At 47.2% G+C, this 21,236-nt stretch overlaps 1 protein-coding gene across 5 annotated transcripts in view; it reads right to left on the minus strand.

Annotated features, from left to right (window-relative positions):
* Positions 1 to 21,236, minus strand: part of LOC109919061 (ral guanine nucleotide dissociation stimulator-like) — a 166,219-nt gene that overhangs the window by 87,340 nt on the left and 57,643 nt on the right. The window contains exon 1 of one of the 5 annotated variants that reach the window (XM_048616537.1): positions 15,917 to 16,175. The exons of the other annotated variants lie outside the window; for them this stretch is intronic. Coding sequence (XP_048472494.1) covers positions 15,917 to 16,018 — 102 coding nt within the window. The 5' untranslated portion in view covers positions 16,019 to 16,175. Of the gene's footprint in view, positions 1 to 15,916; positions 16,176 to 21,236 lie in introns of those variants that run through there. 5 annotated transcript variants of the gene reach the window in all.

The raw sequence follows: 21,236 nt of genomic DNA on the forward strand, positions 1-21,236 counted from the left end.
TGATGCTGCTTGGCCTGCTGTGTTCATCCAGCCCTGCACCTTGTTGTCTCGGATTCTCCAGCATCTGCAGTTCCTACTATCTCTGTGCAGCACTGATGCTGTGATCCAAACCACACCCCAGGCAGTGTGTTTGGCCTGCGATAACAGCCCAGCCCGGAGTTAAACTGGGTCAAAGGTTGTGGAAACTGCCGCTCAAATTATAACTCTTTCAAACCGCAGAGAATAGTCATCCAGAATTCCGATTGACGGAACAAGGAGAGAAGAGGTTAGCCGGGAAGGAGGGAGTATGGCAATGGTTGGGGGCGGTGGGAATATGAGGGGAGGCAATGGTTTAGTGGTATTAATGCTCGACTATTAATCCAGAAACTCAGCTAATGTTCTGGAGACCCCGGTTCAAATCCCATCATGGTGGAATTTGAATTCAATAATGATCTGGAATTAAGAATCTATTATCGTTTGTCGGGGAAAAACCCATCTGGTTCACTAATGTCCTTCAGGAAAGGACACTGCCATCCTAACCTGGACTGGCCTACATGTCACTCCAGACCCACAGCAATGTGAGATAACACGGTGTGGAGCTGGATGAACACAGCAGGCCAAGCAGCATCATAGGAGCAGGAAGGCTGACGTTTCGGGCCTAGACCCTTCTTCAGAAATGGGGGAGGGGAAGGGGGTTCTGAAATAAATAGGGAGAGAGGGGGAGGCGGATAGAGGATGGATAGAGGAGAAGATAGGTGGAGAGGAGACGGACAGGTCAAAGAGGCGGGGATGGAGCCAGTAAAGGTGAGTGTAGGTGGGGAGGTAGGGAGGAGATAGGTCAGTCCAGGGAGGACGGACAAGTCAAGGGGGCGGGATGAGGTTAGTAGGTAGGAAATGGGGGTGGGGCTTGAGGTGGGAGAAGGGGATAGGTGGAAGGAAGGACAGGTTAGGGAGGCGGGGACGAGCTGGGCTGGTTTTGGGATGCGGTAGAGGGAGGGGAGATTTTGAAGCTTGTGAAATCCACATTGATACCACTGGGCTGCAGGGTTCCCAAGCGGAACATGAGTTGCTGTTCTGCAACCTTCAGGTGGCATCGTTGTGGCACTGCAGGAGGCCCAGGATGGACATGTCGTCTGAGGAATGGGAGGGGGAGTTGAAATGGTTCGCGACTGGAAGGTGCAGTTGTTTAGCGCGAAACGAGCGTAGGTGTTCTGCAAAGCGGTCCCCAAGCCTCCGCTTGGTTTCCCCGATGTAGAGGAGGCCACAACGGGAACAGCGGATGCAGTATACCACATTAGCAGATGTGCAGGTGAACATCTGCTTGATGTGGAAAGTCTTCTTGGGGCCTGGGATGGGGGTGAGGGAGGAGGTATGGGGGCAGGTGTAGCACTTCCTGCGGTTGCAGGGAAAAGTGCCGGGTGTGGTGGGGCTGGAGGGGAGTGTGGAGCGGACAAGGGAGTCATGAAGAGAGTGGTCCCTCCAGAAAGCAGATAAGGGTGGGGAGGGAAAAATGTCTTTGGTGGTGGGGTCGGATTGCAGATGGCAGAAGTGTCGGAGGATGATGCGTTGGATCCGGAGGTTGGTGGGGTGGTACGTGAGGACGAGGGGGAATTCTGTTTTGGTTGTTATTGCGGGGAGGGAGTGTGAGGGATGAGTTGCAGGAAATGCAGGAGATACAGTCGAGGGCGTTCTCGACCACTGAAGGGACGAAGTTGCGGTCCTTGAAAAACGAGGACATCTGAGATGTACGGGAGTGGAATGCCTCATCCTGGGAGCAGATGCGGTGGAGGCGAAGGAATTGGGAATAGGGGATGGCATTCTTGCAGGAAGGTGGGTGGGAGGAGGAGTATTCTAGGTAGCTGTGGGAGTCGGTGGGCTTGAAATGGATATTGGTTTCTAGGTGGTTGCCAGAGATGGAGACAGAGAGGTCCAGGAAGGAGAGAGAGGTATTAGAGATGGTCCAGGTGAACTTAAGGTTGGGGTGGAAGGTGTTGGTGAAGTGGATGAACTGTTCGAGCTCCTCGTGGGAGCACGAGGCGGCGTCGATACAGTCATCAATGTAATGGAGGATGAGGTGGGGTTTAGGGCCAGTGTAGGTACGGAAGAGGGATTGTTCCACGTAACCTACAAAGAGGCAGGCGTAGCTTGGGCCCATGCAGGTACCAATGGCTACCCCCTTTGTCTACAGGAAGTGGGAAGAATTGAAAGAGAAGTTGTTGAGGGTGAGGACGAATTCGGCTAAGCGGATGAGGGTGTCAATGGAGAGGGACCGGTCGGGCCTGAGGGACAGGAAGAAGCGGAGGGCCTTTAGGCCATCTGATTGGGGAATGCAGGTGTATAGGGACTGGACGTCCATGGTAAAGATGAGGTGTTGGGGACCGGGGAATTGGAAGTTCTGGAGGAGGTGGAGGGCGTGGGTGGTGTCACGGACGTAAGTAGGGAGTTCCTGGACCAAGGGGGAGAAAATGGAGTCGAGTTAGGTGGAGATAAGTTCGGTGGGGCAGGAGCAGGCGGAGACAATGGGTCGACCCTCAACTGCTCTCTGAAATGGTCTAGCAAGCCACTCAGTTCAAAGGCAATAAATGCTGGCCAGTCAGCGATGCCCACATCCCACTAGTGAATTTCAAAAAAAAAATTGACAGAAACAACTATCTATACTGTGCTCCAGCAATGAGGAAACACAGGATACTCATCCACATGCAAACTAGAGCAGAGAACCATTATTCAAATCTCTTTTTATATTGCAAAAATATATTACATTTATAAAAAAAATCTTGATGTGTGTTCCCAGGCACTAAAGCAGTTCTATACAACATTTGCATATCAAAAAAGAAATTTGACATTCCCTTCAGTTACAAAAACTACATACATTTCTTACTCATACAGGACACTGCATGCATTCAGGCAATGTGAGGGTCTGATAACTGAACAGACCCTCATTATATACATTGAGAGAAACCTTAGATGGTGGTCATCCCTGTCTACAACAGTAACACTCAGAAATGAAGCTACGGCTCTTCTGTTACGAAATATGTCGGCCATGTCATAGGGGCTTACAGCATGGAAACAGGCCCTTCGGCCCAACTTCTCCATGCTGCCCAGTTTTCACAATTAATCTAGTCCCATTTGCCTGCGTTTGTTCCACATCCCTCCATACCCATCCTATCTATGTACCTGTCCAAATGTTTCTTAAATGACAACATTGTATTTGCCTCCACCGCTACCTCTGGCAGCACGTTCCAGACACTCACCACCCTCTGTGTGTGAAAAAAAATGCTCCCCTGGACCCTTTTGTATCTTTAGCCTCTCACCTTAAACATTTACCCTCTTGTTTTAGACTCCCCAAGGCAGAACTAGTCAGACTCGTTTCCAGGTCAGCATTATTAACCTTCCCAAGGACAATCTCATAGTGAAACCAGCTACCAAAGGAAATAGCCGCTGCCCTGTCATTTGAAGTCTTTAGGGTCTATCATAAGATTATTTCCCTTTATAAGCCTTTCATTTATCAAGAGGACTATCTCAGCCAATCATGTCTGGTTTAACTAGTGCTCGCTATGTAAATATTTGCAGAAACAGATGTTTGTCAGTGGTTTGAGCTATAGGGAGAGGCAGAATAGGCTGGGGCTATTCTCCCTGGAGCATCGGAGGCTGAGGGGTGACCTTATAGAGGTTTATAAAATCATGAGGAGCATGGATAAAGTGACTAGTCAAGGTCTTTTCTCCAGGGTGGGGGAGTCCAAAACTGGAGGGAATAGGTTTAAAGTGAGGGGAAAGATTTAAAAGGGACCTAATGGGCAACTTTTCCACGCAGAGGGTGGTGCGTGTATGGAATCAGCTGCCAGAGGAAGTGGTGGAAACTGCTACAATTACAACATTTAAAAGGCATTTGGATGGGTATATGAATAGGGAGGGTTTAAAGGGATATGGGTCAAATGCTGGCAAACGGGGCTAGTGGATATCTGGTCAGCATGGACGAGTTGGATGGAAGGGTATATTTCTGTGCTGTATGACTGTATGATGCTTACACAGTGCCAATAGTGAGGCAAGTGTGAATTCGTTTGCTTTCTGCTGGGACAGCGTTTGAGCTCATGAGTACAATCACCCAAACTCCCAGTTCGTTTCTCCGCTGATATGGACTGAGAACAAGGAGGGCAGAGAGCTCTTCTCTGTCACTGCTTCACCACCAGGTTAAGGTAACGTCACTGCAGTGCCCAGAGCTTCCATTGTTGCTTAGGCTTCCAATTGCTTACCTTTAAGGGATTGTAGGGCGGTAGTACCTCTACCTCTGAGCCAGGAGGCCTGGTTTCAAGTCCGACCTGCTCCAGAGGTGTGTTGTAACATCTCTGCGCAGGGTTGATTTGAAAATACTCATCTGTCGGCCTGTCTTCCCACAAAATTGCAGTCTGTGAGATCGGCAGGCATGAGGTTACTGGGGTCATGCTCTCTGTCATGTTATCGCATGTATTAACCCGTATGATAGACAAGTTAGAGTCTCTAGGGCTAAATAGGATTCAGGGTTAAGGTTTGGTTCATCCAGGCTCTCTCTCACGCCGTTTCCAATGTTGGTTTTCTGCTCTATAAGTCATACAAAGACAGACTTGGCCTCCCATATCAGCAAGATCTAAATGGGCCCTCGGGGGAAGGAAACAGGTGGAGGCAGACCAGGAGTCATAGAATCCCTACAGTGTGGAAGCAGGCCATTCGGCCCATCAAGCCCACACTGACCTTCCGAAGACAATCCCACCCAACTCACCCCTCCTACTCTATCCCTGTAACCCTGCATTTTCCATGGCTAACCCACCCAGCCTGCACACCCCTGGACATTATGAGACAATTTAGCATGGCCAATCTGCCGAACCTGCACCTCTTTGGGCTGTGGGGGGAAACCGGAGCACCCGGAAGAAACCCACGCAGACACGGGGAGAATGTGCAAACTCCATACAGACAGTCGCCCGAGGATGGAACCAAACCCGAATTTGTGGAGCTGTGAGGCAGCAGTGCTGACCACTGAGCCACCATACTGTCCTTGACAGGCTCTCTGATGTCTCCAGTCAATTCTATCTTGGAAGCCCTGCTGTAACTCAAACACTCATTGCTGTGGGTCTGGAGTCACATGTAGGCCAGACCAGGGAAGGATGGCAGATTTCCTTCCTTTAAGGACATCAGTGAACCAGATGGGTTTTTGCAACAATGGTTACAACAGTCGGAATTGGACTAACATTTTTTTTTATTACAGATTTTTGTTGAATTCAAATTTCACTATTTGCCGTGGTGGGATTTGAGCCCATGGCCCCAAAACATGAGGGCGGGGTTCTAGACTACTAGCTCCATGACATTAGCACAACAGCACTGGGGGAGGTGAGGGCCTTGTGGTTTTATCGCTGGACTGTTAATCCAGGGAACTGGTAATATTCTGGGGACCTGGGTTCGAATTCCACCATGGCAGATGGTGGATTTTGAATTCAACAAATATCTGGGATTGGGAGCCTAGTGATGACCATGAAACCATTATCGACTGTTCGGAAAAACCCAAGTGGTTCACTAATGTCCTCCAAGGGAAGGAAACTGCCATCCTTACCTGGTCTGGCCTACATGTGATTCCAGACCCACAGCAATTACTATCTGGGTAATTAGGGATGAGCAATAAATGCTGGCCTAGCCAGCGACGCCCACATTCTACATGTGAATAAAAAAACTGCCATCCCTTTAGAAGTAGTAATAGAGAGGGGTGATGGTGACATTATTGATGTGGAGTGCGTGGGTTTCCAAAAGGTGCTGGATACAATGTCAGATAACAAACCCATGAGGGCAGTTATAGCTCATGGAGTGATAGAGTCAGTAGCAACATGATTACAAAGCTGGCTGATTGAGAGGAAATGACCAGTGGGTACTTTCTGAGTTGGAGAAAGGTTTGCAGTCGAGAGATGGGCCTCACGGAGAAGATAGCAGGAATCCATTGAAGGGCTATTGAGGTGCAGTGTCGCTCCCCATAGTCCGGGAGGCTTGGGTTCAACTCCTACCTGCTCCGTAGGTGTATCGTAACAAGTCTGAACAGGTTGGTTAAAAATAGCTAAGAATTCACTGAGGACAATACGTCCCTGCTCCCTTAAACTAGCCCAATCCCAACCCTGCCATTTCTGCAGTAGACCTCTCTTTGACAGACTGTCCTGACTCCGAGTTCAGAAATATTGTTGTCTCAGAGAAGTGGAAAGGAAGGGGCTTCCACCACAACACCTTGTGTCACATTCTGACGATGCGTTTAGGAGCGCAGTGGTCTCTGACTGTTTCATGTTGTCCGTTGTTTTAAACGGGAGCTGTACAGGCTCCCGGGGATGAGAAACTCTGGGGCTGCTGGAACGTTTAGGCACGACCACCCTCCCAAACTAAAGCAAAATGCCGCAGACGCTGAAGATATGAGCTTCGGAACAGGAGCGGGCCATTCAGCCCCTTGAGCCAGCTTCGCCATTCAGTTAGATCATGGCTGATCTGCGGCCTAACTCCACATGCTTGCCTCGGGCCCATGTGCCTTGCTTAATAAAAAATTTGTCTGTCTCAGATTTAAATTTAAAAAGTGAATTAGCATTGACGGCCGTTTGTGGAAGAGAGTTCCAAAACTCCACTTCTCTTTGTGTGTAGAAGACCTTTCTAACATCTCTCCTGAATGGTCTGGCCCTAATTCTCAGACTATGCTTCCTGTTCTAGTATCTTCAAAGAGTGGAAATAGTTTATCTTTAGCTACCCTGGCTTTCCCTGTTAATGTTCTGAAGACCTTCTAACCTTCTAACCCCTTAACCTTCTAAATTTGTCAAATAATTTATATAATTTGTCTAATCTCTCCTGAAAAACATAACCCCTGAAGTCTAGATATCATCCTTGGAAATCTGCGTTGAGCTCCCTCCAGGGCCAAAGCATCCTTCCTAAGGTGTGGTGCCCTGATCTGCTCCAAGTGGGGTCTAATCAGGAACAAAAACAGAAGTTGCTGGAAAAGCTCAGCAGGTCTGGCAGCATCTGTGAAAGTTAAAAAAAACCCAGAGTTAACGTTTCGGGTCCGGTGACCCTCCCTCAGAACTTCTGTCCTTCTGGGTAGCGCCACTGTACCTCAAGTTCTGAGGAAGGGTCACCGGACCCGAAACGTTAACTCTGTTTTTTCTTACCTTCACAGATGCTGCCAGACCTGCTGAGCTTTCCAAGCAACTTCTGTTTTTGTTCCTGATTTACAGCAATCGCAGTCCTTTCGGTTTTTATCTTTTATGGGGTTTTGTAATAACTGCACCGTTACAATGTCTGAATCCCTATACTCCAGTCCTTTTAGGTAGGAAGGCCAGCATTGCGATAACCTTCCTGAGTATTTTCTGCACCTGTCCATGGCATTTTAAAGAGCCCCTGAGCCCCCAAATCTGAAACAAAAACAAAAAGTGCTGGAGAAACTCAGCAGGTCTGGCAGCACCTGTGAAGAGAGAAACAGAGTTAATATTTTGAGTCCAGTATGACATCTTCAGAGGAGAAGTCATTACCAGACTCAATGTTAACTGTTTCTCCACTGACGCTGTCAGATCTGCCGAGTTCATCCAAGAACTCCTTGTATTTGCTCTTCCCAAATTAGCAGGCCCAGCCATGACAGACTAGGTGGCTTCTGTGCTCAAAGTTTCCTTAGTTCTACAACTGGGTCTTCTCCGGCTGGGCATCTTCAAGTACCAGGCTCGGGGAGGTGCTGATTGAAATTCATAGAATCACCAACTCATACAGCATAGAAACAGACCCTTCCGTCCAACTCTTCCATGCCGAACATCATCCCAAACTAAACTAGTCCCATTCGCCTGCGTTTGGTCCATATCCCTCCAAACCTTTCCTACACGTACCTGTCCAAATGTCTTTTAAACGTTGTGACTATACCTGCATCCACCACTTCCTCTGGCAGTTCATTCCACACAAACCCCACTCTGTGTGGAAAATGTTAGCCCTTCAGATCCCTTTTAAATCTTTCTCCTTTCACCATAAAAATATGCCCTCCTAGTTTTGAAGTCCCCCGTCCTAGGGAAAAGACCTTTGCTATTCACCTTATCTATACCCCTCGTGATTTTATAAACCTCTATAGGGTCACCGCTCAAGCGTCTACTCTCCAGTGAAATTAAGTCCTAGCCTATTGGGCCCTCTCCCTTATAACTCAAATCCTCTCGTCCTGGTAACGCCCTTGTAAATCTATTCTATACCCTTTCCAATTTGATAATATCGTCCCCATACCAGGGTGACCAGAACTGGACACAGTACTGCAAAAGTGGCCTCACCAATGTCCTGTACAACATGACATCCCAAATCCTGTACTCAGTGGTCTGAGCAATGAAGGCAAGCCTGCCAAACGTCTTCTTTAGTACCCTGTCTACCTGTGATGCCACTTTTAAAGAACTATGTACCGAAACCCCTAGGTCTCCCTGTTCGACAACAATATCCAGGGTCCTACCAATAACTGTAGAAGTCCTGCCCTTATTTGTTTTACCAAAATGCAATGTGTCATATTTATCCAAATCAAACTCCATCTGCCACTCCTCAGCCCTTTGGCCCAATTGATCAAGATCCTCTTGTCGTCTTAGATAGCCTTCTTCACTGTCCACATACCAACTATTCACCTGACATTCTATTCAATGAGATCATGGTTGATATGATAATCCCCAACTCCACAGAGTCAAAGAGTTGTAAAGCACGGAAATAGACCCTTCGGTCCAACACGTCCATGCCGACCTGATATCCTAAATCAGTCTAGTCCCATTTGCCAGCATTTGGCCCGTATCCCTCTAATTCCTTCCTATTCATGTTCCAGCCTTCCCGCCTCTCACCCCCAGTGAATCCTTGTGTAGATGCTGTTACTACCAGGCCTCTATTCTCTAGGGTTCCATCACGCATTGAAGTATACAAGATTCTTATAGGGCCTTGACAGTGTCAATGCAGGAAGGAGGTATTCCAGCTGCATCCACCCCCCCCGACCCATTCCCCCCAGCTATCGGCTGCAGGGCCCAAGAACCAGGCTGTCCCGGGACCCGATCCAGCAGAGGTAGGGTATAACTGAAGGATGGAAAGCTCTCCCCCATTGCCATTGAAGGGGTCCAGCCTTCCAACAGTGACTGATTCACACAGATTGGACGCACCAAAGCTCACGGAACAAGTCTGAAAGGCCCAGGATTGTGAGCGAATCACCCGCGGGCATTTTAAGGTCCGCGCCTGGGATAAACCTAACTGTTGGCCAAATTGTGAATTCCGCACTCAGACGCCCTGCTGCAGAGCCTTAGAGCACTGAGGCAGGCCATTCAGCCTGTCATGTCCCTTACTGGCTCTTTCAAAGTGTCATTCAATGAATCTCACTCTGCTGCCTGCGATTTCCCTTTAAGAGTCACAGAGTTTTACAGCAGGGAAACAGGCCCTTCAGTCCAACCCGTCCATGCCTACCAGATATCCTAAATTAATCTAGTCCCATTTGCTAGCATTTGGCCCTTATCCCTCTAAACCCTTCCTGTTCACATACCCATTCACATGCCTTTTAAACGTTATTGTACCAGCCTCCACCACTTCCTTGATTTAATAAAAGAATCATTGACAGGAAGTGCTGGCCTGTAGGAAACAATTTGTTGCCGAACTCTAATTATTCTCGAGAAGGTCACAATGAGCTAACCTCTTCAACCACCGCAGTCCTTAGGGTGTAGGGTGACCCACAGATCTGTGAAGGGGAGAGCTGCAGGGTTTTGACCCAGTACAAGTGAAGGAACAAGGATATATTTGCATGTCAGGAGGGTTGAGGGCTTGGGAGGGGGACTTTCAGATTGCGGTGATCCCCCATGTATCTGCTGCCCTTGCCTTCTGAGGTGGCAGACGTCAAAGATTCAGAAGGCATGGTTGAATGGACCTCGCTGATCTACTGCAATTCATTTTCTATAATTTATGCCTTAGAGTCATACAGCACGGAAACAGACCCTTCAGTCCGACCAGTCCATGCCGACCATAATCCCAAACTAAACTAGTCCCACCTGCCTGCTCCTGGTCCATATCCCTCCAAACCTTTCCTGTTCATGTACTTATCCAAATGTCCTTTAAACTTTGTAACTGTACCCACATCCACCACTTCCTCAGGAAGTTCATTCCACACACGAACCAGTCTCTGCATTAAATAAAAAATCACCCCTCATGTACTTTTTAAATCTTTCTCCTCTCACCTTAAAAATATAACCCCTTGTCTCGAAATCCCCAACCCAAGGGAAAAGACACCTGCCATTCACCTTATCCATACCCCTCACAATTTTATAAACCTCCAAAAGGTCACCCCTCAACCTCCTACGCTCCAGCGAAAAACATCCCAGCTTATCCAGCCTCTCCTTATAATTCAAACCCTCTATTCCAGGCAACATCCTGGTAACTCTTTTCAGAACTCGATCCAGCTTAATAATATACTTCCCATATCAGGGCGACCATAACTGCATACAGTACTCCAGAACAGGCCTCAACAACGTCCTGTACAACATCAGTATGATGTCCCAACTCCTATACTCAAAGGTCTGAGCAATGAAAGCAAGTGTGCTAAATGCCTTCTTAACCACCCTGTCTACCTGTGACGCATATTTCAAACAATTATGTACCCGAACCCCTAGGGCTTTCTGTTCGACTCACCCATTAACTGTAGAAGTCCTACCATTATTCATTTTACCAAGATGCAATACATCACATTTATCCAAATCAAACTCCATCTGCCACTCCTCAGCCCATTGACCCAATTGACCAAGATCCCTTTGTGACCTTAGTCAACCTTTTGCACTGTCGGCTATACCACCCATTCACTTTCTTAACAAACCTGTCTACATGTGACGCAAGTCTCAAAGAATTATGTACCTGAACCGCTCGGTCTCTCTGTTCTAGAACGTGACCCAAGGCCCTACTTTTAATTCTGTAAGTCCTGCCCTTGTTTGTTTCAACAAAATGGAATATCAGGAAGTCCGCTGCCAATCATAACACACAGTGGCAAAGGCAAATGAGCCTCACCTTCCCTCTGAATATTTTGCCAACCACCTTAACTCTGTGCCCTCCAATTACCAACCCCACTGCCGCCCGAAACAGGTTAACTCTGCCAGTGGTGAAACCCAGAGAAACAATCAATCTTTCAGGAAAGAATTAGTATTCATATGGAAAAAAAATGGATTGATTTGGAAGCGTTGGCATGGACCTGTTCAGGAAAATAATGCCAAATTAACTCATCCAAGCCTTTTTCATATAAAAAAAATTCATCCGTGGGAAGTGGGGTATCATGAGTGAGGCCAGAATTTATTGATGGTTGAGAGCCAATCCCATTGCTGTGGGTCTAGAGTCACATGTAGGCCAGACCAGGTAAGAATGGCAGATTTCCCTCCTTAAAGGACATTAGTGAACCAGATGGGTTTTCAGAACAATGGTTAGATTGTCACCAGCTTATTTTTTTATTTCAGATTTAAGTTAAAACTCATGGTGGAAAACAGTCAGCAGCAACATGGATACAAAGTTACCTGAGGGATAGGAAACAAACAGTAACAGTCAATGGGAGCTTTTTGGCCTGGTGGAAGTTTTATAGTGGTGTTCCCCATGGCTCAGGATCCTTGCTGATATCTACATACTGTATAATGATTGAGATGTTGACGTGTGCACGAGACAATTTCAAAGAGCGGGATGATGCAAAACCTGGGAGAATTGTAATCTGAGAGGAAGTCACTGCAGAACTTGAAGAGACATTGCTGTGTTAGCGGAGCGGGCAGGTATGTGGCAAATGAAGTTCAATCAGCAGAAGTGTAAGGTACAAAGAATACAGACAGACAGTACAAAATAAAAGGTACGATTTGAAATGGTGTGCAAGAATAGAGAGACTTGGATGTATCTGTGCATAGGTTATTAAAGGTGGCATGTCAGGCAGAGAGAGCTGTTAACAAAGGATACCAGACTAGGGTGTGGACTACAAGGGCAGGGAGGATATGACGAACTAGATACATTAGACCTCCGCTGGAGTATTGTGTATTGTCCTTGTGATGTCAATGTTTTGGGGAGTGTGCAGGAGAGGTCATACAGCACATAACAGGCCCTCTGGCCCATTGACTCTACTCTAACCTGTCTACACTTTCCAGGACTTGGCCCATAGTCCTGACTGTTATGACGTTTCAAGTGCTCATCCCTTTTTCACAGGGTATGAGATTTCCTGCCTCAACCACGCTCCCAGGCAGTTCATTCCAGAGCCCCACCACCTTCTGGGTTAAAAAGAAAGTTTGTTCAAATCGCTCCTGCCGTTCACATTACAAATATGCCCCCTCTTCAACTAAAGGGAAGTGCTGCTATCTATTCACTGTCTCCATGTCCCTTATAATCTTATGCATCTCAGTCAGGCTCACCCCAACCCTCTCTGCTCTAAAGAAAACAACCCGAGCTTATCCATCTTGTCTTCGTTGCTGAAATGCTCTATTCCAGGCCACATCGTGGTGAATGTCCTCTGCATGCAGTCACATCCTTTCTATAGCGTGGGAACCAAAACTGCCCACTGTACTCCAGCTGTGGCCTAACCAAAGGTCTATAGAAATGGTTCCACACATGAAACACTTCAACCAGCAGGCATTTTTATTTTTGGAGAAGTTGGGGCTGTTTACCTAGGAGAGAAGGCCAACGGGGGTTTCCACAGATATTTTCAAAATCATGGGGGTTTTGGACAGAGTAGATTGGGGAATACTATGTTCCTATTAGTAAAATGATGGAGATCCAAACAGCACAGTTTTAAAGCAGACGAAGCAAATGTGATGGGAGAAAAAATCTTTTCTTTCTCGCAGCGAGCTGTCAGGGTTCTGGAAGATGCTGTCTGGCAGGTCCAATTGAGGTATTCAATACTGCTTTATTTAATGATTATTGAAATGGAAACAATATGGAGGGCTCTCGGGAATACAGCAGGGGACTGAGGCGAAGTCAACATGCTGAGAGAGCTGGGACAGACTCAATCGCTGGACGGCTGGTTTGCGATGCAGAGTGACGCCCACAGCATGGGTTCAATTTCTGCACTTTCAAAGAGCAAAGAACGAAGAAGATTACAGTACAGGAACAGGCCCTTCGGCCCTCCAAGCCTGCACTGACCTGCTGCCCGTCACAACTAAAACTCCCTGCCCTTCTGGGGACTGTATCCCTCTATTCCCATCCTATTCATGTATTTGTCAAGATGCCCCTTAAAAGTCACTGTCGTATCTGCTTCTACTACCTCCCCTGGCAGCAATTTCCAGGCACCCACCACCCTCTGTGTAAAAAAACTTGCCTCATACACCACCTTTAAACCTTGCCCCTCACACCTTAAACACATGGCCCCTGGTAACTGACTCTTCCACCCTGGGAAAAAGCTTCTGACTGTCCTGTCTGTCCATGCCCTTCATAATCTTGTATTAGAGTCATACAGCATGGAAACAGACCCTTCGGTCCAACACGTCCATGCCAACAAGGTATCCTAAACTGAAGTAGCTCCATTTGCCTGCATGTGGCCCATATCTCTCTAAATCTTTCCTATCCATGTACCTGTCAAAATGTCTTTTAAGTGTTGTAATTATACCCGCCTCTGCCACTTCCTCCTACAGTTTGTTCCATACATGCCCAACATTCTGAAAAAGTTGCACCTCAGGTCCCTCTTAAATCTTTTCTGTCACCTTGAACCTGTAGCCTCTAGTTTTGAACTCCCCGATGTTGCAATGGAGACTGGCTAAACCCCTTTGATAAATAAACTAAAACACAAGCCCCAATCAGTTATGACAAGAGTAGAGGTTGCTCTCCAATAATTCCTCTCCAATAATTCCTGCTGAACCACCCAGAGAAGCTCATTTTTCCCCTCATAATCTATTGAAAAAGTCGTTAAAAGAAAGAAAATCACTGATCTCCACTTTACGTGCAACAAGAAACAATTTATTTATTTAACCCAACAATGAACAAATTAACCAAACCAACAATTCTCCCTCAGACTACTAACTACTCCCTAACTGGTCTAAATTCTACTGGAAAGCTGTTTAAATAAAGACAAGTCCCACTAATATAAACCCAATTAATAAGAAGCAATAAGTTATAACTTAATTTCTCCAATACACCTCTCTCAGATCCCCTCTCAACCTCCGCCTTTCCAGTGAGAACAATCCAAGTTTCTCCAACCTCTCCCCGTAGCTAATGCCCTCCAATACCAGGCAACAATCCTGGTAAATCTTTTCTGTACCCTCTCCAAAGCCACGACATCCTTCTGGTAGCGTGGCAACCAGATTTGAACACAATATTCCAAATGCAGCCTAACTAAGGTTCGATAAAGCTACAACATGACCTGCCAAATTTTAAACTCAATGCCCCATGAAAGGCTCTTTGTCTCAACCTCTCCACTCACCTGAGGCGTGGTGACCCTCAGGTTAAACAATGTCTCTTTCTAATGACCGAATGGGACAACGGCAACTCGAACTTTTTCACAAATATGGTGGACCAGATAGCCTCCTTCAGCACAGTTAATAATCCTGTGATTCTGAGCGTTCTCGTTACTTGTCAAAACTCATGCACGGTTCTCACCATCTCGATCGAATCACTGTTTAACCTTCTCTGCAGCTTCTCCAGCCTGTCCTCAATACTGAGGACCTCATGCTCACACTAAAAAAGATACGAAATTACCAAAAGGCATGAGCATTTAGAAAGGAAAGTGTCTGTTCGTAGCACAAATATGGCCAACATAATCCATCTGTACTTTCATACTGACACCCCTGACATCACAACAGATTTTACTTTCTGCCAATGTCAACTTGGAACCAAGAAGTCTTTTACAAACATAAAATGTTTGGAGGCTGAGTCTCAAAGCGTTGCTTCTAGTACATTCGAAGAATGCAATTGTTTTAAATAGCTCAACACTGTACCACTGTAAGGGATAAACGACACATCCACAGATGATCTGACAAGAAGACAGAGGTGATTCGACCTACAAGAAAGTAGGAAGTGTTGCCTCTGGTAAAGAACTCTTTAAAAACAAAACTGTCCACGCAATCCTAATCGTCAACAACATCCCAAGCAACTTCACAGAGGTTTAATCCGAGTAAATGATCGTGGAGAGAAAGGAGGGATTATTGCACACGTGTGCAAGGTTGGCTCCATCTCACAGTGTGTTAGTGACAGAGACAAACTTTATAAAGCACCTTTCACAATTTTAGGAGGGTCACAATGTATGTCACAGCCAATGCATTACATCGGAGGAGTTGTCATTGCACTGTAGCACCCAATAATAACACAGGGAATTGCCATAAACAGCAATCTATTAATAAGACAATTCTCCATTTTATGAGCATAGTGCAAGGGAAGAGATTGGACATACACTAAACTCAACGCCCTCAGTACTGCTTCTTTCATAAAATAGCACTTCCTTAGTACTGACCCTCTGACAGTGCGGCACTCCCTCAGTACTGACCCTCTGACAGTGGGCACTCCCTCAGTACTGACCCTCTGACAGTGCGGCACTCCCTCAGTACTGACCCTCCGTCAGTGTGGCACTCCCTCAGTACTGCCCCTCCGACAGTGCGGCACTCCCTCAGTACTGACCCTCCGACAGTGGGCACTCCCTCAGTACTGACCCTCTGACAGTGCGGCACTCCCTCAGTACTGACCCTCCGACAGTGTAGCACTCCCTCAGTACTGACCCTCTGACAGTGCGGCACTCCCTCAGTACTGACCCTCCGACAGTGCGGCACTCCCTCAGTACTGACCCTCCGACAGTGCGGCACTCCCTCAGTACTGACCCTCCGACAGTGCGGCACTCCCTGTGCCCTGTAAGACTGTATTTTGTCCTTCGATCTTAGGGTTGAAGGACCTGACCAAGTAATGGCTGACCCCCGAAGGGTCCCGAAGACACAGAACAGGTGTGAGCGGGACCCTTTCGGGCACATACCCCTTGCCCACCTACCAGATCCAAATCGCAGTACCAGTGTGTCCCTCCGCCTCCTCTCGTGTCCCTCCGGATTCCCAGCAAGCCACATATTCTGAAGTTGACTTCATCCTCGTCCATCAGCAGGCAGTGGGGGTGGCAGGGATAAAGTCCGTGGGCAGATGCCCGGACTCGCGAGCCCCTCCCTCACGTACGGCAGAGCCAAGAGGGGGTGCCCATCGAGTGCTGAGATGCCGACATTGCCCTGGGCTGCTGAGATGGGCACAATCTCAGCAGCAAGCCAGATGCCCCCTCGACACACACAGCCAAACCGGCAGTGCCAGGGGAGTGGGGGAGTGCCCAAACCCCCTCACCTTTATGGTGCCAGCTTTTGGGGGTCGAATTCCTCTTTAATGCCCTCACCCCCACCCACCCCACCTCCCCTTTCCCTCTGCTTCTTTGCCCCACGTTCAGACCACTCCGGAGAAGACGGGAGCAGTGCTTTCAACAGGAGAGGCAGAGAGAGAAGCTTGCAGAGTGGAGAGGCAGGTCGGCGCTTGCTGAACCAGAAAAACAGGAACTGAGTTGTCAGGGAGGAGGGAAGGAAGTCGTCTCTGAGTTACAGCAAGATCACCGACACTCTGCAGGTGGCCAGGTTCACGTTTCTCAGGAGCAATCTGCCGGGCTCTCATCTCATGCCAGCCTCAAATGAATGAATGAATGGTTTTTATTGCCACGCGTATTTTACAGCACAGTGCACTCCACAGCAACAGTCTAGTGGTATTATCGCTAGACGATTATCGAACTGACCCTGATAATGTTCCGGGGACTAGGGTTCGCTTCGGTACATTCAGTTATCAGACCGTCCCAGTGCCTCAAATGTATCGTCTTGTAGGTGTCAGAGATGCCTTTGGTTTTGTTCGGATAGAATCAAACTCCAAAGTTTGTTTGTCTCCTTGACACGCCAATGTACACAACCAAATTGTGTTTGTGACTACGTGCTTTCCTGCTCCTACGATGCTGCTTGGCCTGCTGTGTTCTTCCAGCTCTACACCTTGTTATCTCGGATTCTCCAGCATCTGCAGTTCCTACTATCTCTGAACATACCAAGATTTTTTTTAATGAATAAACTATAGTTTTGAAATTACAAAAGGGCAGATGGTGAAATCTGAATTAAAGAGTCTGTTGAGGACTATGAATCCATTGCTGATTGTCAGGAAAAACCCATCTGGTTCACTAATGTCCTTTAGGGAAGGAAACTGCCATCCTTACCCGATCTGGCCTACATGTGACTCCAGACCCACAGCAATGTGGTTGATCCATCTGGGCAATTAGGGATAGGCTATAAACGCTGGCCCGGACAGCAACATCCTCACCCCCTGATAGAATACAGAAAAGGGTATCGTGACCCTCTGACAAAGCAGCACTGCATCAGCAAGGAGGGTTCCAAATAAAAACTAGTAGGAGAATTGGTTTGTTTCTAAACAGCAAAACTTTGCATCGATGTGGAAGAGCCAGCAAAAGCTCTGGGGCACAGAGGAGCCGTATCGATCCATTTTATTGTTGTCAGCTGAAATACGCAGCCTGATGGGTCAGTGCAAGCAGATTCAATGACAATTTCAAACAGAATCAGCTATAACCTGAAGGGGCCCAGAGAGGCATCCTGTCAGAGAGAGGCTAAGGGGAGTCAAGAGCTAGCACAGGGACGATGGGCTGAAGGGCTTTTCTGCCCCGAAGCAATCTAACGTTAACACCCCCCCACCCCCTCTTAGAAGGAACAGAAAGGAAGTGAAAATATGAAAGAGGGAAGAAGCAGCTCCATCAGCAATGAATGCTTCTAATTCACGGCAACTCCTCTGACCGGAGTTCCAGTTGGTTAGTTTGCAAAGAACAGAAGAAAATGACGCAATGATGTTCAAAAGGAAGTCCATTTTATCTGAACAGTCAGGCAGGAAGGTGAAAATTGGGAAGGGGTCACTGGTTTTTTTTCTTTATTCGTTCACAGGACAAGGGCTTTGCTGACCAGGCAGCATTTATTGCCCATAGGGCAGTTAAGACTCAACCACATTGCAGTGAATCTGGAGTCACATGTAGGCCAGACCAGGTAAGGATAGACTCTTAATTCCAGATATTTTATTGAATTCAAATTCCACCATCTGCCGTGATGGGATTCAAACCTAAGTCCCCAGAACATTATCTGGGTCTCTGGATTAACAGTCCAGCGATAGTACCACTAGGCCATCACTTCCCTGTGCCAACAGGCTGCTGAGAGGTCACCAACCAGACCCTGAAGGAAGCCATTCCCACCCTCAGCTCCTCCGGGGCTGCAGGACGTTTCGCTTCATAGTAGCACCAATGGGAGGGCAGTGGCTGTGGCCAGAATGACCCTCAACAGGAGGGCCAGCATTGGGGAGCGAGCCATGTCAGGGGTTGGTGACAGCACCAGGTGTGGGTTTGCAAGGGAGGAGCGCGCTACTGAGGTCAGAAGCAAGGGTGAACAGACAGCCCTCAGCATCACCTTTCCCTCCAGCTGCCCAAAGGCCCGTGTCTTTCAAATACAGGAAAAGAAAGCCGTTCAGCCCATCAAACCCGTTACACCACTTAACGTGGCTGTTCGAGCGCTTCAATAGTCTTTTACCCACAATCCTTTATGCCATTGATAGTCAAAAATGTGTCAACGTCTGCTTTAAATGCACTCAAAGACTGAGCCTCCACCGCCCTAGGAAAATCCCAAAGATTCATCAACTTTTGAATGAAAGAGGTCTCCTTATCTTGGATCTAAGTGGCTTCCCCCATATTTTTGTTTCCCCAGTCCCAGACACCCTCCATCTACACTGAGATAGTATGGACTGCCGATGCTGGAGTCAGAGATAACAACAGTGTGGAGATGGAGGAACACAGCAGGCCGGGCAGCATCAGAGGAGCAGGAAAGCTGACATTTCAGGAATAGGGTCTGAAGAAGGGTCCTGAACTGAAACGTCAGCTTTCCTGCTCCTCTGACGCTGCCTGGCCTGCTGTGTTCATTCAGCTCCACACTGTGTTATCTCCATCTACTCTGTCTGTCCCTTTAATGTTTTGTAGGTTTCAAAGAGATTATCTCTAATGATAGAGTTATAAACTTGTACAGCACAGAAACACACCCTTTGGTCCAACTCATCGCACCGATCAGATATCTTGATTTAATCTAGTCCTATTTGCCAACATTTGGCCCATATCCTTTTAAACACTTCCCATTCATATACCATCCAGGTGCCTTTTAAATGTTAAAATTATACCAGCCTCCACCACTTCCTCTGTCAGCTCATTCCACACACATATCACCCTCTGCGTGAAAAAGTTGCCCCTAAGATCCCTTTTAAATCTTTCCCCTCTCACCTTAAACCTATGCTCTCTAATTTTTGGACTCCCCTACCCTGGGGAAAAAAGACCTTGTCTATTTACCCTATCCATGTCCCTCATGATTTTAAAAAACCTCTATAAGGTCACCCCTCAGCCTCCAATGCTCCAGGGAAAATAGCCCCAGGCTATTCACCCTCTCCCTGTAGGTCAAACTCTCCAATCCTGGCAACATCCTTGTAAATCTTTTCTGAACCCTCTCAAGTTTAACAGCTTCCTTCCTGCTGAAGGGTGACCGGAATGGCACACAGTATTCTAAAAGTGCCCTCACCAATGTCCTGTACGGCTGCAACATGACATCCCAACACTCAGTGTCATGATCAATGAAGGCAGGCGTGCTAAATGCCTTCTTCATCACCCTGTCTACCTGCGATTCCACTTTCAAGGAACAATGCACCTGCACCCCTAGGTCTCTTTGCTCAGCAACACTCCTCAGGGCCCTATCATTACCTGTATAATTCCTGCCCTGGTTGGCTTTGCCAAAATGCATTTCTGAAAAGTAAACTCCTTCCGCCACTCCTCAGCCCATTGGGCCATCTAATCAAGGTCCTGTTGTACTCTGAGATAATTTTCTGCACTGTCCGCTACACCTCCAATTTTGGTCTCATCTGCAAACTTACTAACCATTCCCTCCATATTCACATTCAAGCCATTTATATAAATGACAAAAAGCAGTGGACCCAGCACCAATCCCTGAGGCACACCGCTGGTCACCTCCAGTCTGAAAAACAACCCTCTACCACCACTCTATGTCTCATACCTTTAAGCTAATTTTGATTCCGAAGGCTATCTTCCCCTGGATTCCACGTGATCTAACCTTACTAACCAGTCTAACCATGTGTTGTTGGACACCTTGCTGAAGTCCATACGGACAACATCTACTGCTCTGCCTTCTTCAATCTTCTTTGTCAACTCTTTAAAAATCTCAACCAAGAGACACTATTTCCCATACACGAAGCCATGCTGACTATCCCTAATCAGTCCTTGCCTTTCCAAATGCATGTAAATCCTGCCCCTCAGAACCCCTCCAACAACTAGGTAGGCGATGGCCTAGTGGTATTATTGCTGGACTATTGCAGAGACATAAGTAATGATTTGGGGACCTGAGTTCAAATCCCACCACAGCAGATAGTGGAATTTGAATGCAATAAGAATCTGGAATTATGAATCTAATGATGACCATGAATCCATTGTTGATTGTTGGAAAAAACCCCTCCAGTTCACTAATGTCCTTTAGGGAAGGAAACTGTCATCCTTACCTGGTCTGGCCTACATGTGACCCCAGACCCACAGCAATGTGGTTGACTCAATTACAATCTGGGTAATTAGGGATGGGCAATAAATGTTGGCCTCGCCAGCAACGCCCTCGGCCCATGAATGAATAAAAAAATTTTACCCACCACTGGACATAAGGCTCACTGGTCCATACTTCCCTGGCTTTACCTTGCAGCCTTTTCTAAATAATGTCATGACATTAGCCAACCTCCAGTCAATGAGCAGCTGGAGTCAATGATACAAGTATCTCAGCAAGGGGCCCAGCAATCTCTTCCCTAGCTTACCACAAAGTTCTGGGAAATACCTGATCAGGTTCTGCAGATTTATGCATTTTAAGACCTCCAGCACCCCATCTTCTGAAATGAGGACTCTGTTCTGTAATGTGGACTGTTTCCCTGAGTTCCCGAGCTTCCTTCTCCACAGAAAATACTGACTCAACATATTCATTTAGAATATCACCCATATCCTGTGGTTCACACATAGACAGCCACATTGATCTTCAAGGCACTCTATATTCTCTTTTGAGTTATTCTTTTGCACTTCATGTACTTATAGAATCTCTTTCAAACTCAAGAGAACATAAGCCCAGTTTGGCAATCTCTTACCATAGGACTGCCCCACATTCCTCAGAATGTATCTGGTGAACTCTCCTTGCATCCTCTTGGGGACATTAATAGCTTTTTTTGAG

The sequence above is a fragment of the Rhincodon typus genome, chromosome 35 (assembly GCF_021869965.1).
Source record: "Rhincodon typus isolate 14 chromosome 35, sRhiTyp1.1, whole genome shotgun sequence".
Lineage (NCBI taxonomy): Eukaryota > Metazoa > Chordata > Chondrichthyes > Orectolobiformes > Rhincodontidae > Rhincodon > Rhincodon typus.